A 14,898-nucleotide genomic window follows, 5' to 3' on the forward strand; every position below is an offset into this window, starting at 1 on the left:
TTCAAACTAACAAGTACTTATAAAGTCGATAGTAGCCCTTGAGGCAGCTAAGTCATAACACTCCTCGTTTCTCCCCAACCGTAATAGATACGAAGATGCCATTTGGACAGTGAATTGCAGGGACAAGGCTACTTGAATACATCACATTTCATGTTTGTGCTACTTTTATTACAGAGATATGAGGCCATCTTTGTTTTTTTTTTAATTTTTTAAATGGAACCGTATGTTAAATTCTAGCGTAACATGATGGGATTAAAAAGACGGTTTCAAATATGTGTATATCATAATATTTAGGCAAATAGTTTTTGAGACACATATGTTCTTGTATCATGTTCATCCTTTGAAGCAGCGTTGTCCAATGTGACCTTTCCTGTTGTCCAGAGTACATGGTAAACGTCAGGAGTCCATCTTTACACAAACACGCCCATTTACCCAACAATAGTAATACATACTGCGATATTTTGTGCAAAAATTAACTAATGATTTCGCACAAATGTTATTCAGTTATTTGACAACTGTAACACCAAAATAGAAGACAACATACAGTATTAAAATATTACAAGATGTTAATACATTTTAAGTAACAGAAATACAAATGTAAATGGGGAGGCCCTTATCGGTCACAATTATTTCATATGTATTTGTTTTTTATTTGAAAATATTTACTATTTATGACAATACAAAGCAAATACACACAAAGATGCAATGTACATACTGTTCATGATACAAAACTTTCCTGAAGCATGTGCTCAAAATGCTTCGCCTCTGCTGCAATGCACATTTTTAGTCGCCGTTCGAATGATTTGTGAACGGCTGCGAGGGTGTCACGTGAGATATCAGCGCACGCTACGATGATAAGTTGCTTCATATCGTCTGGCGTAGTTGGTATTTGAGCATACACTTTATGTTTTATTGCTCCCCACAGAAAAAAATCAAGAGGGGTCAAATCAGGAGACCGGGCTGGCCACTTCACTTCAGCACGTCGTCCTATCCAACAAACCTGGAACTTTTCATTTAACACCTCTGTAGCCACACGGGAAGAGTGAGCAGGACAGTCGCCATGTTGGAACCACATGCAGTGACGCGTAGTTAGTGGTACCTCTTCCAGCAAAATGTGCAGAACGTTTCCTATTAACTGTGCATAGTTATTGCCATTTAGTACACCCGGAATGACGTACGGCCCCACAATGACATTTACGACGATGCCGCACCACACGTTAACACTCCAAGGTTGCTGATGCTGTACCTGTCGAAGCCAATGAGGGTTCTCTATTGACCAGTAATGCATATTATGCAAATTCACATACTGTGGCTGGTAAAAGTTGCTTCATCAGTAAAAAGCACTCATTGAAAAAACGTTGGATCATCTTGTAGGTGCTGCAGAGCAAACGCAAAATTCCTGGCACCGTTCGAAATTCACACCGGAGAGTGCTTGATGTAATGAGAGGTGAAATGGGTGAAATCTATGCCGGTGCAATATGCATAGAACACTTCTCTGACTTATACCACATTCCGAGGCGATACAGTGTGACGAAACAGTAGGGTCGTTATGTGTCAACGCTAGAACGCCCTCTTCATGTACCTCGCCAGTTGCAGTTTTCTGCCTTGTCCTCTGTATGGTGTTACATGATCCCGATTCAAGTTGTTTCTTGTGCAATACATGCAAGAAGCTGTTGCATAGGATGTTCACGATCAGGATACAGCTCTCCATATCGCTTTATTGCTCTAACAGCATTTTTTCTGCTTTCATCTACACTAGAAGAATATCTAACTTTTCTTCTTTGGTGTACATGCTTGCTCCAAGAAATTGTGATGGAAATGCGATGTCTCATTACCACAGCAGCACATTGATACCCTTCTCCTCTCCAGCTACCTCGGGCATCACCTTGCGGCGTTATCGAGAGGCAGGAAAACAACGGGGAGGAGGTGGCAGGAAGAGGGGTTGATGTGATTAGCTAGCAGCTCAGAGGGAGGGAGCCAGTCTCTTAACAAGGTATGCAGGAGGGAAGGGTGGCACGTGCATGGGTTAGGCATGTTGACATGGGTTTTGGTGTCAGTGGAGAATGGCGCACAATGAAGGTGACATGGAGACATGAACTCTAAGAGGTTGACAGGACAAGAATGGGGGGAAACTGTTGAGTGGAGGGTATGGGAACAGTGGGTTAATGGAGATTACAGCTAGGAGGATTACGGGAGCAAAGGATGTGTTGATAACTCCCATCTGTGTAGTTCAGAAAAGCTGGTGGAAGGAAGGATCCAGATGGCCTTGAATGTGAAGCTGCCATTGAAATTCAAAATGTTGCGCCCAGATGCATGTCATGCCACCCAGTGGTCAACTTTATAATGCTTTGTAGATTCCACTTCATACATAAAGTTTTGAAATAATAAAGTAATGTGTAGGCAGAAACAATACACAATATATGAAAATCTCAGCTCCTAAAACTCAAGAAGAAATCATGTGCAAAGCACAGGGTGAATCTTAGGGAAATGTAATTAATCCACAAAAGAACTAGCTTACGAAATATTTGTTTGATCAATTCTTGAGTATTGATCACTAGTTTGGGATAATTACCAGGTTGGATTAATAGAAGATATGGTTGGGATCCAACGGTGAGTGGCATGTTTCATCACAATATCATTTGGTTGGTGTGAGTATTACGGAGACGCTCAACAAATTCCAGTGACAGGAACTACAAGAGAAACGTTGTGCATCATGGACAGGTTTACTATTGAAACCTAAAAGAATATGTTTCAGAGAAAGACAGGCAACATACTATTTCCTCCCCCACAGAATAAACACAACATGAAAATCTGAGACTTCAAAGCTAATATGGAAGTTTACTGACACTCATGTTACCTATGCAGCACTTGTGAATGGAATAGATAAGAGGATAAGATATTGTGACGCTAGAATTACCCTCCATCACACACCATAAGATCGCTTACAAATTATATATGTAGATGTACATGTGCAGAGCAAGTTAGTGTCCTGCTTTTGTTGACAACGAAAAGAGAAACATGTTATCAGAAGATGTGAAAAGTTATATGCTGTGCCTAACAATTAAAAATCTCTTGTTTCTTTTAAGTGGAAATATTATCTATTGATGAAATTTACACCACAGGCACCATGGGTGATTTGCAAATAAAAATGAAATGCAGCTATCAAAAAACTCTCATCGACGTGAAGAAAAACGGTAACAGCTGCTGTTGAAGCTTGCTACACGTTTTTGTTTCTGGAGGGGCAGATAAGATGTAAAAATATATTCTTGCAGTGCAAATACAGATATCTCAATATGTATCTTAAGAACTTCATCCTTTGATGGAACCTGAAGTATTAGTTCATGAATTAATGAAATGCCCACCACAGATGAGACTATTGAAATCCTAGTGATCAGTTGCCAAATCATTCACAACAAAGTGCCAGAGTTCAAAGTGCTCACAAAAATCAATAGAACTCACATAATACTAGATACAGAAAGCTGGTTAAAACCTGAAATCAATAACAATGACATTTTTTATGTATATTCAAGTGTACAGGCATATCAAATGGACAGGTTAATCAGGAAGAAGGTGGTTTATTTGTTGCAGTAGACAAGAAATTCAAATGCATTTAGACAGAAATTGAAGCTGTGTGCAAGATTGTTTGCAAAACACTCAGTAGCAAGGGCGGGCATAAACTTATAACTGGATGTTTCTATTAACCACAAGGTACACCCCCAGATATAAAAGAAAAATTTAGAGAAACCCTCAGCTTAACAGGATGCATGTTCCCCAATCCTACCATAGTACTGGAAGAGGCTTTAACCGTTTCATATCTAATTGTCTTAATTTCAGTTTTATAAGTGGTGGACATGATAAGATATCCCATGAAATAACAATAAATACCTCCTATTAAAACTGTGATCATGAGACTGTTTTAGCAACAAGCATTACTAAAGCGAAGTAGACAAAGAAGCAGTTGTGTTATCTCAATGCAGAACTTTAAACATTTACCTATGGACAAGTGCATGCAGAGGAACTGTGACAGAAATTTAAAAGTATAGTTGACCATACATTGGACAGATACATAAACAGTAGAACAGTTCATGATTGGGAGGGCTCTCCATGGTATACAGTCTCTGTAAATAAACTTCTAAAAACAACTGTGACTATTACACAATTGGTGTAATGCAAGGTATAAAGCTACAAATAGAGGAATGTTAAAGGAAACAAATTTGCCTGTGAAGAACACTGTGCACGAAGCCTTCAACAACTACCATAGCAGAATCTTATTGAAGGCCTCTCACAAAACACAAAAAAATACTGGTCATATGTAAAGGCTGTCAGTGGCATGAAAGTCAGTGTCCAGACACTCATGGATGACACAGGAACTGAAATTGAAGATTGCAAAACAAAAGCAGAAAGGCTTAACTCAGTTTTCAAATGTTCCTTACCAAAGGAAAATCCACAATTACTGACCCAATCTTACATCACTGCAAAGGTAAGTAATATAGACGTTAGTGTCAGCAACATTTTTCAGTTATCTATAATGAAGCACTGTCCGAAAAAAAAAAGCTGCACAAATATTCAGTTACATTTTGATAGATTTTAAAAGTGGGGCAAGGATTGGAAACTGCCTTTAAATGTGCAGAAACGAAAATCTGTGTACTTCACACACAAAACTGTAATATTATATGACTATACAGAATCAATGAATCACAACTGGAATTATTGAGTCATACAAGTACCTGGGTGCGACAATTTGCAAGGACATTGATTACAAATTATCACACAGACTTAGTCATGCGTAAAACAAATGCAAGGCTTCTATTCATTAGTAGGATACTGGGAAAATGCAATCAGGCACCACTGGAGATAGCTTATAACAGACTCGTGCAACCAATCCCAGAATATAGCTCAAAGGTATAGGATCGATACCAAACAGGTCTATCATGTCATATTGAACATAAACAAACATGGGCAGTGTATATGGTCATACATTTGTTTAACCTATAGGAGAATGTCACAATGATGCTGAGAAACCTGAACTGGCAGACGTGGAGATAGATAGCTACCATCTATCAGCTATCCCACTTATTAAGTTTTAGGAACCAGTTTTAAGTGAGTAATACAGATATATATTAAAACACTATGTATCGCTCACATAGGGACTACAATGTACACAGAGGCATTTAGGCATTAATTTTTCTCATGTTTCATATGTGAGTGGAACAGGAAGAAGCCCTATAAGTGGTGTAATGTGAAGTACCCTCTGAGATGCACTGGTTTATGGCGCACGCATGTAGATGTACAATGTAAAATAAAAGATCTGGCATGATTGCAATGACGAGAACTGTGTGAATCTTCCTTCATTCCTTGTTATTTTACTTGGAAATTATATTGCACATAAAACTACTAGTCGCCATTAGCCTTGTCATTGAGAACAAAGCCTATAGGCCATCAAATCTAGAGAAACATTTAGTGTCTTACCTATAAGAGCTTCAATGTCAAAGAAGAGGATATGAGATTCTGGATCCTTTGGATTTGTGTGAAGTCCTTGAATGGACAATGGCAATGTGCGATTTTTCTGTTGGTCTGTTCCATCCTGGTTTGTAGCATGATGTAGCTGCTGGAGCTGATGAAGTCCTCTCTAAGCAGAAGGAAAACTAAATTTTAACATCTAACATTGTAATTAATAGCAAACACACAACAATTTAATGTATAAATATTTAAGGAATATACGTAAAAAGTGCTATTTTATGACAACACACAAATTAACCCTTTCAGTGCTATAGATGTGTTGGCATGCATCGTTGCACCTTCCACCATTTACTGCAGATGTATTAACACATGTTCACTCTTCCTTGCTCCAGGTTCTCTAGATGTGTTTACATATGCTGACTTGCTGACCCCTGTGTGGTCCAGACATGATGGGCTCCCACTCAGGTACCTTTGTTCTTTGGACTTCAAAAAGTGTTGAGTCATACTTCCTTCCTGAGCACCAAGCAGCTGTTCAGCTGCTCAGTTGAAGAGTCCCTGTATGCATTCGCTGCTGTGGTAGTGTGTTGCTATTTTCATAAATATTTTTGTGAAGAAAATGGTTCATCCCTGCAGTAGTGGAGAAGAGGATATCTTTTAGATTCTCACTAGAAGCTATAACAGTGACAATTCGCTGACAGAATCATGAAGTGAGACCCCTCGGCTGAGTACATCAGCTGGAACTGCACATCCGTCCTTATCTACAACAGCTGAAAGTTCTTCAGAATTTGAAGTGTTAGAAAGTGGGAGTGAAATGTTTGGGTGAAGAGCTTTCTGTAGTGAAATATCTAACTTGAAGAAAGGTGCATTTGACTCATTTTTGTAACTGTGTAGCTTGAGGAGATAAGTGTGGCATAGAGCAAGATTCTGACGTTCTGTCGTTTTCCCTAATATTTGTGACAATCTATTGCAGATGAAATACGTAGATTTTATTTATACAACAATCTAAGTACACCAGAATTGGTACGTTCTCAATAGTCAAGGTGGAAATAAATTAAATTTAAGGGACCTTATTCTTACATTGCTCTCTTGTCTGCTTATGGCTCGTGTGGAAAAACTGAAAATTACTATTTGCCCACAGACAGACTCTTGAACACTCCAGTTTTCTGTGAAATTATGTCAAAAGAGCACTTTCTGTTGATTTTGAGAATGTTTCCTTTTAGTGACAAGTCTTTCAACACCAAAGCACAAGTTGTTAAAAATTGGAAACATTGTGGATAAAGTGCGTAAAACATTCCAAAGCATATTTTGTCCATATCAAAAGCTCTGATTGACAAAAGTCTATTGTTCAAAGGCCGATTACACTACTCAACAGCCACTTTGCATCTGGGATACAAATTAATATATATTTCGGTTGTTTATTCCCCGGTTGTTTATTTCCATACTTCATTTTTTACTGTTCTTTTGTTTAGATGTCTCTTCACTGATCTAGTTAGGAAGCCATATAAACTATATCCTAGTTGTCCTGTTGGTGATCAATATAAACATTCTGCACCTCATATTGCCTGCAGAGACTTACCATCACTTCAGCAAAATAGCCAAGAGGAAAATGCCGAGCCATGACATTCGCTGTTCTGATGGTGTGGTGTGAGCCTAAAGACCATTTTTGAGATAGTTAACTCTGCCATACAAACACTGCAGTGCATTCAACCACAACTAGATATAACATAAATAATCCAAATGTATATTTAGTGCATTTTCTGGTGGCCAGAAATGAAGGATTGTCATACCTCTCTGTAACTTGCAAGACACAGGTCTACAGGGTAGGTTCACCACATACTCCTGTTCCTGTGCCTATGTGACAGCTGTGAGACTAAGAACCACTGTACAGTCAAGGAATGGCGTAAAGGAGCTTGTATGTATCTGGAAAGGAAAATGGAGGGACATCTCAAAGTTGCACCTTATGAAGAACTTTGTGAAAGCCATGGACAAAGGAGGTTAAGCCTGTTATCATTTGAAAGAAAAGGTTTATAAATTGAGTGAAGCAAAGCTGAAAGAAATTATATTTGTTGGGCCAAAAATAACGAAATTGATGAAAGATTCCACCTTTGGTACAAAACTCACAAATATCGAACAGGCTGATTGGTCCTCTTTCAAAGCAGTGATGAAGGGCTGTTTCGGCAATGGAAGAGATGATAACTATATTTCTGAATTATCTGTTAGACAGCTACAAGAACGTGAGCTGTAGAAAGTTAGTTAATATTCACTTTTTACATTCTCACCTTGATTTCTTTGCAGAAAATCAGAGCTGTAAGTGATGAGCATAGTGAACACTTACACCAAAACATCCATACGATGGCACACCATTATCGAGGTCACTGGGAACTTTTGATGATGGGTAACTACTGCTGTGGTCTTGTTAGGGACAGTGATGAAATGACAAACAAAATAAGTGCACCTTTGCCACATTTTTCGAATACCAAATAAGATTAAAGTTGAAACTATGTTGTGAACTAATTTAGACCTACTGTTGGTGTCATATCCATATACACACATAAAAAGTATTGAGTTATAAAGTTATGAATATGTATTTCCTGTTCATTTTTATTCTTTCAACGTTCAACAGTACCACCAAACAGGCTGATTTCGGATGATTTCGTCGTTATTTTGATTGTAACTTTCGTATATATTGTTAGATTAAATTGATTTTTATGGAAGTGGTAAGGTATATGTGTAACGAATAAAATGTCCCAGAACTAGAAAGTGAATATGTAGGTATATTTATCTGAGGCAGTTAAAGTGTCCGAAGTCACCCCATGGATTGGGGTGATTTTGGACACGTGTGTTTTTTAAATCTCTGCCCGAAGTTACAGTATATAGGGGGTGAATTCGGACAGTTACTGCTCTTTTTTTTAAATTTCTACATGCTTTTTATTTGATTTTGATGACACTTTACACATTTTAAGGTAGCCTTTTGTTACAAATAAGTGATATGGAATGATACAATGAATTTTATATATCACAGATACGATTTTATTTTGCAAGAATTTAAATAAAAATTTTTCACAGTCCTTAACTGAAATATTAGAAACAGGAAACAAACAAAGTAACTTAACTAAAAGGTCAAAATAATTTTCCTCACTCATCATTCTAAATTAAGTTGCAAACACTTTAAATAAACGATTGTCTTCGATTCTAAAGCACATCATCTTGAAAAATGAACATTCCGCTCTTCTCAACTGCTGTGAGAAGTACTCTCAAAATTTGCAATTTGTGTATTGTGTCTTCATTGGGGACATTAGGAAACACAAATATGTTTTTACTGTTCTTGTGTGGGCGCAAGAATTTCACACTTACTTCCGTAACACCAACATTTGTGGCCACTCCAACATACTGCCTTGTCTGCTCCTTGTTTCCACGTTTATATTTGTACTCTGCAACAAGAAAAGCCTCTTCTTTCAGCAGTAAAACTTCACTGGATGATGTGTTGTTTTCACTTTCACTACTACTAGAAGCACTGTCACTTGTTTCAGCACTGTTTTCGTTTCCTTGAAAATCTCGGCCAGTGATTGATTTTCCAGGTTGAATGTCTAGTTTGCGGCGGTGGTGGGAGCTACCAAGCTTATTTGGAGGATAACAGATTTCTTTCAGCATTTCTTCAAAAGTGGAAGACCATGCATCTGCGTTGCTTTGCTGGCTCTCCTCATTATCAGGCAATTTTTGTAAGACATGATCTGGATCAAAAGGGATTAGGCCTGTGACGCGAAATCCACCCTTTATGTTTTCCTTGGAGTTTGCTGAAATCTTAGTCAGTGTCTGCTTCAGAAGAGATGGGAAGGCATCCTTGGAAATGGTCCTACGAGTGTGTTTCTTTCAATCATTAATACAGCTCGCCACGCTGCTTTCATTGGCCTGAAGAAGTGGTTGGAGGAGTTGCGTGCTATTGGGGGGGGGGGGGGGGGGGGGAAGGAGAATGAAAGAAATATTGTTCCACTCACACTCTTCAATAACACGTAAAGACACATGACTGGATAAGTTGTCTCCAATCATGACTGTTGACCCGTTTTGCCTCTTCAAATAGGGCAAAGCGATTGTAAAGAACCAGTCTTCAAATACTGGCAGGTCAAAAAATCCACTTTTGTTCCTATTGAAACGGGTTCCTTGTGGTCCACCTCCTTCCCATGTGTCCCACAAATGCTCTAATTTTTAAAGGACGTATGGAGGAAGCAGTTTACCATCAGCACTAGCTGTCATCATTATTGAGACACTAGATTTTGATGAGTCCATCACTTTTTCAGCATGCTTACTCCCTCGTTTCATAATTATCTGCTGCTTGCCTGGATCATCTGACATGTTGGTTTCATCATGGTTGATCATGTTGCTAGGTGGGAGATTTCCCAGCTTTGCCTTGATATTGGAGAAAAACATCTTAACAGTTTCTTTGTTCACTCCTACGCAAGCTCATTTAATATTTTCACTTAAGCGAACGGAAAGATTTTCTGACTGTCGTTTGAGGAATAAATGCACCCATTCTTCTCCTGGCAAATTATTACAAAATTTCTTCTCTTTTTGGCCAGATTTATCAAGGCAGCCTTTAAGTAAATATCTAATATCCAATTTAGTGAAGGGAAATCCCCAATGTGCAGCCCTCAAAATACCTTGCTTCGTCATTTCTTCTTCTTCTTCTTCTTCTTCTTTATTTAGCACTGGCTGTCCTCCCATATTTTTCGGATGTGCTTCCTGCACTTTATTTTGTAGGGTTGATTTAGGTGTACCATACAAATCACACGTTTTTCTGTGTAATTTACCACGCTGAATATCACGAACAGCTTTATCTCAAAGTTCCGGGTCATAATTACACTATACTGTAGCACCTCTCCTGCTCTTATACGTTCTTAGCATTTTCTGAAATCACCCCACACAGTACACTGTTTTACAAAAACCATAATTATTTTATAACCTTGCATGAGAAACTCGACAAACTTGCACAGAAATTGTCTCGATACTGTTAGCTACTGAGCGCGTCGACAATTACGGTTAAAATAACTTCCCTCTCAGAGCAACAATAGAAAGTTTCCACTTTACGATTCTGCTTGGATTTTTAACACTGAGACTGTTCATCAATTATTCACCTAGGGAAACAATTGACGCAAAATATGGCAAAGGGCAAATAAGCCATACTGTGCGAATTTGCACCGGTGTCCGAAATCACCCCGTTTGATGGTACTGTTTTTTATTCTACTGTATATCTAGGAAATATAAAGTGATACAGAAAAACTGATTTTACCAGTGAATTTAACAGCCCAAAATTAGGTAAAGCGCCCTTTAACAAACCAGATGCAGAAAAAAAAGTTTAAATTTGCTGATTAGTATTATCACGCAAACAGTATATTCTCTCATGGAACGTGGGAACCCTATTTATGTCAAAAACTGGTATTTGAGCCTAGACCTGTTGTTCTAGCTTCATAACCATGGAACATCCACATGTGTTACTTTTCATAAAAATGGGCAGAACAGGCCCAAACCACAGGACAAATTGAAACGAGGAGAAATCCAGCTTATGTCCACTGATACGAGGGCTATCCACAAAGTACATTACGTTTTGGAATTAAATATAAATAAGTATTGGAAAAGTTTTTTATTATATACAGATGAAAGCCACACTTAAATACTACTTTTGTACATAGTTGCCATTTAAATTAAGGCACTTATCGTAGCGATGGACGATCTTGGAAATTCCTTCATCGTAAAATTCGGCCGCCTGCGCCTTCAACCACGTGGTTACCTCTTCTTGAAGCTGTGCGTCGTCATCAAAACGCTGCATAGCCAACCACTTCTTCATTGTTGGGAATAAGTGGAAGTCGCTCGGTGCCAGGTCGGGACTGTACGGCGGATGAGGAAACAACTCCCACTTAAAAGATTTGAGAACTTCACGAGTGGCATTTGCCGTGTGGGCCTGGGCTTTGTCGTGACTCAGCAAGATCTTTGAGCCCAACTTTCCCCTGCGCTTGTTTTGTATTGCTCTTCTGAGGTTGTGCAGAGTTTGGCAATACCTTTGAGAGTTTATTGTAGTGCCTCTTTCCAGGAAATCCACAAAAATCACACCTTTTCTGTACCAAAAGACAGTCGCCATCGCCTTCCTTGCCGACATTGTCTGCATGCACTTCTTGGGTTTTTGGGGAGAATGTGTGTGCCCCCACTGCATTGACTGCAATTTTGTCTCACAGTTCACATGTTTAACCCATGTTTCGTCACCAGTAACGATGCGATCGAGTAATGAGTCGCCATCTTTCTCGTAAGCGTCCAAAAACGTTAATGCTGCAGCCATTCGCTGATTTTTGTGAATCTCTGTCAAGATTTTTGGTATCCATCTTGCACAAAACTTGTGGTAACCAAGCTTTTCGGTAATGATTTCATGCAAGAAACTTCGTGAAATTTGTGGAAAACTCAGAGTTCCGTTATTGTCAAATTACGGTTTTCACAGACCGCGGCATTGACTTTTTGGACAAGTCCGGCAGTCACTATGCTGGGTCTTCCACTTCGCTCTTCATCATGAACGTTAGTTTGGCCATTTTCAAATTTTATGACCCATTGACGCACTCCACCTTCAGTGATCATGTTGTCCCCATACACTTCACGAAGCTGCCGATAGATTTCTATCGGTGTACAGTTTTTTGCAGTCAGAAACCTTATTACAGCACGCACTTCACACTTCGCGGCATTTTCAATTAATGCTGACATTTCAAACTGTCACAGTAACTCAACAGAGTACAGCACGAACCTCTCACTAGCACGGCAGGATGCCGACTGAGCGGCGGAATGCCACGACACCAAGATGGCCGCGCTAGCCCCGCCCCTAACGGACACAAACGAAAACGTAATGTACTTTGTGGATAGCCCTTGTATAATGCTTGCCATGAAATGGTCCAATAAAAACGAAGTGTGGATGTTGGCCACTTGTAATACCGCAGAAATGTCTGAGACACGAAAGACGGACAGGAACACTAGTGAAAGAATCATGAAATTACAATGAGTTCCAGATTACAACTCCAGTATGGGAACAACTGACTGCAATGACATGCTACTAAATTCAGTCAAATCAGTGCAGAAGACCGATCTGATAAAAAAATTTATTGTCTGATGTCTTGAACCTGTGCATTTTAAAGGCTCATGCTCTCCACACAGTAGTAACAAGGTGAAAAATGACAATAGCCGAGTTTCAACTGTCTCTGGTAAGAGAACTTCACGATGCTTATGCCAAAGAATGGAGGAACGCTGGTAGAGGAAGGTGTTCTGACAATGAATATCCTTTAAATTTACCGAGTGGCATTTTCCAGATCACACAAGGCACAACTTTGAAACATGTAATGTACCAATTTGTATTGTGCCAAATTTCAAGGCTTATCTTATACAAACTTAATAGATTTAAGATTCTGCAATATATGCTTAGAACATAAAGTACAAAAATTAAAAACATAGCACTCACTGCATCACTGAACCAAAAGGTATCACAATGATGTGACAAATGTCTTGCGATAACTCCTACTACTGTGTCGTGCCTCCTTTTCCCTCGTGTAGTGCAGCAACTTGATGTGGCATGGACTCAACAGGTCCTTGTAAGCCTCTGCAGAAATACTGAGCTTTGGTGCCTCTATTGCCATCCATAATTGCGAATTTGTTGCCAGTGCAGGTTTTTGTGCACGAACTGACCTCTCGATTATGTCCCATATGTGTTCAATGCGATTCATATCAGGCGATCTGGCTGGGCAAATCATTCACTCAAACTGTCCAGAATGTTCTTCAAAGCAGTCATGAACAACTGTGGCCCAGTGACATGTTTGGGAACATGAAGCCCATGAATGGTTGAAAATGGTCTCCAAATAGTCGAACATAACAATTTCCAGACAATGATCAGTTCAGCTGGACCAAAGGACCCAGTCCATTACATGTAAACAGCTCACACCATTATGGAGCCACCACCACCTTTCACAGTGTCCTGTTTACAACTTCGGCTCACGGCTTTGTGCGGTCTGCACCACACACAAACCCAACCGTCAGCTCTTACCAACTGAAAGGAGGACGTGTCTGACCAGGTCACGTTTTCCAGTCTGCTAGGGTCCAACCAATATGGCCACCAAACCAGGAGAAGCGCTGCAGACGATGTTGGGCTGTTAGTAAAGACACTCACGTCAGTCATCTGCTGCATAGCCTGTTAACATCGTTTTGGTTGCACTCTCCTAACAGATATGTTCATCATTCATTCTACATTGATTTCTGCACTTATTTCACATAGTGTTGCTTGTCTGTTAGCACTGACAACTCTACACAAATGCAGCTGTTCTCAGCTGTGGAGTGAAGGCCATCAGCCACTGCATTGTCTGTGGTGAGAAGAAATGCCTGAAATTTGGTATGCTCAACACACTCTTGACACCGCAGATCTCAGAATATTGAATTCTCTAACTACAGTGGAACTTCAATTTTTTTGTTCTCCGATTTTACGTTTCTCACAGTTCTACAACGTCAATTTGTAGCCCCTCTGAAAAGATCATAAGATCAATACTAAACATTCCCTGTTTTTATGTTTCTTCCTAATAAAGTTTACTCAATTCTACATTCTACTTGACGGCTCGCTTGACTTCACTCCATTTTCTTCCTATTGACATCTGAGGTGACTTAACGAGTTACAAGTGGCACACAACACAGACGGTCTGCACCGTGGGTGGTGGTGGTGGACTTAAAGGAATATTTTATGCTGTTGCAGAGAGGGGAGACACGAGGGAAGAAATTCTTATGTAATCCATGATCGGCATTTCCTACAATATTTGCAGTTTTTAGCTTCACCATGCAATAATGATGGGTCGAGTACATTTGATACTACTTTATGCAGGAACTAACATAATCATAACGTGGTGGCACTACGAAGGCGACCAGGAATGAGACTATCAATTTGTCGATCATTATAGGATCAAGTTGATGTTTATTAGCAACAGGAAAATCTCAGCTGTAGCTAAAACTCTTTAGGGGAATATTTTCGTAGTTGCACAATGTGTGAAATATTTGTGACAAGGGAGAATATGAATGTTATTGCTCATTATTTCACTTGCAGCAATTTAAGCTGTCCTCTTAGATTCCTGTCTAACCACACACTAGGAAATAGCCACATATTCAGAAACAACGAAAAAACAGCGAAGTATTTGTGACAAGGAACAATATGAATTTTATTGCTGCTCATTTCACTCACATAAATGTAAGCTGTTCTCTTAGGTTTCTACCTAACCACACACTTGGAAATGGCTACACATTCACAACAAACAAGTAAATGTTAATTTCATCCTTCTTTCTCTAACCTGACAGAAATGTTTAACAACATCGAATACTGCAGAACACATTGTATTATGATCATAATGAACATGATGACAATGCTAAGTTAAAAAAAAATAA

At 39.2% G+C, this 14,898-nt stretch overlaps 1 protein-coding gene across 4 annotated transcripts in view; it reads right to left on the reverse strand.

Moving 5' to 3' along the window:
- The window catches only part of LOC126249024 (WD repeat-containing protein 7), a 363,427-nt gene that overhangs the window by 166,802 nt on the left and 181,727 nt on the right, over positions 1-14,898 (reverse strand). For all 4 annotated transcript variants that reach the window (XM_049950629.1, XM_049950627.1, XM_049950628.1 and 1 more), the window contains one exon: positions 5,470-5,629. In XM_049950629.1, the coding sequence (XP_049806586.1) occupies positions 5,470-5,629 (160 nt within the window). The remainder of the gene's footprint in view (positions 1-5,469; positions 5,630-14,898) is intronic.

The sequence above is a fragment of the Schistocerca nitens genome, chromosome 3 (genome assembly GCF_023898315.1).
Source record: "Schistocerca nitens isolate TAMUIC-IGC-003100 chromosome 3, iqSchNite1.1, whole genome shotgun sequence".
NCBI lineage: Eukaryota > Metazoa > Arthropoda > Insecta > Orthoptera > Acrididae > Schistocerca > Schistocerca nitens.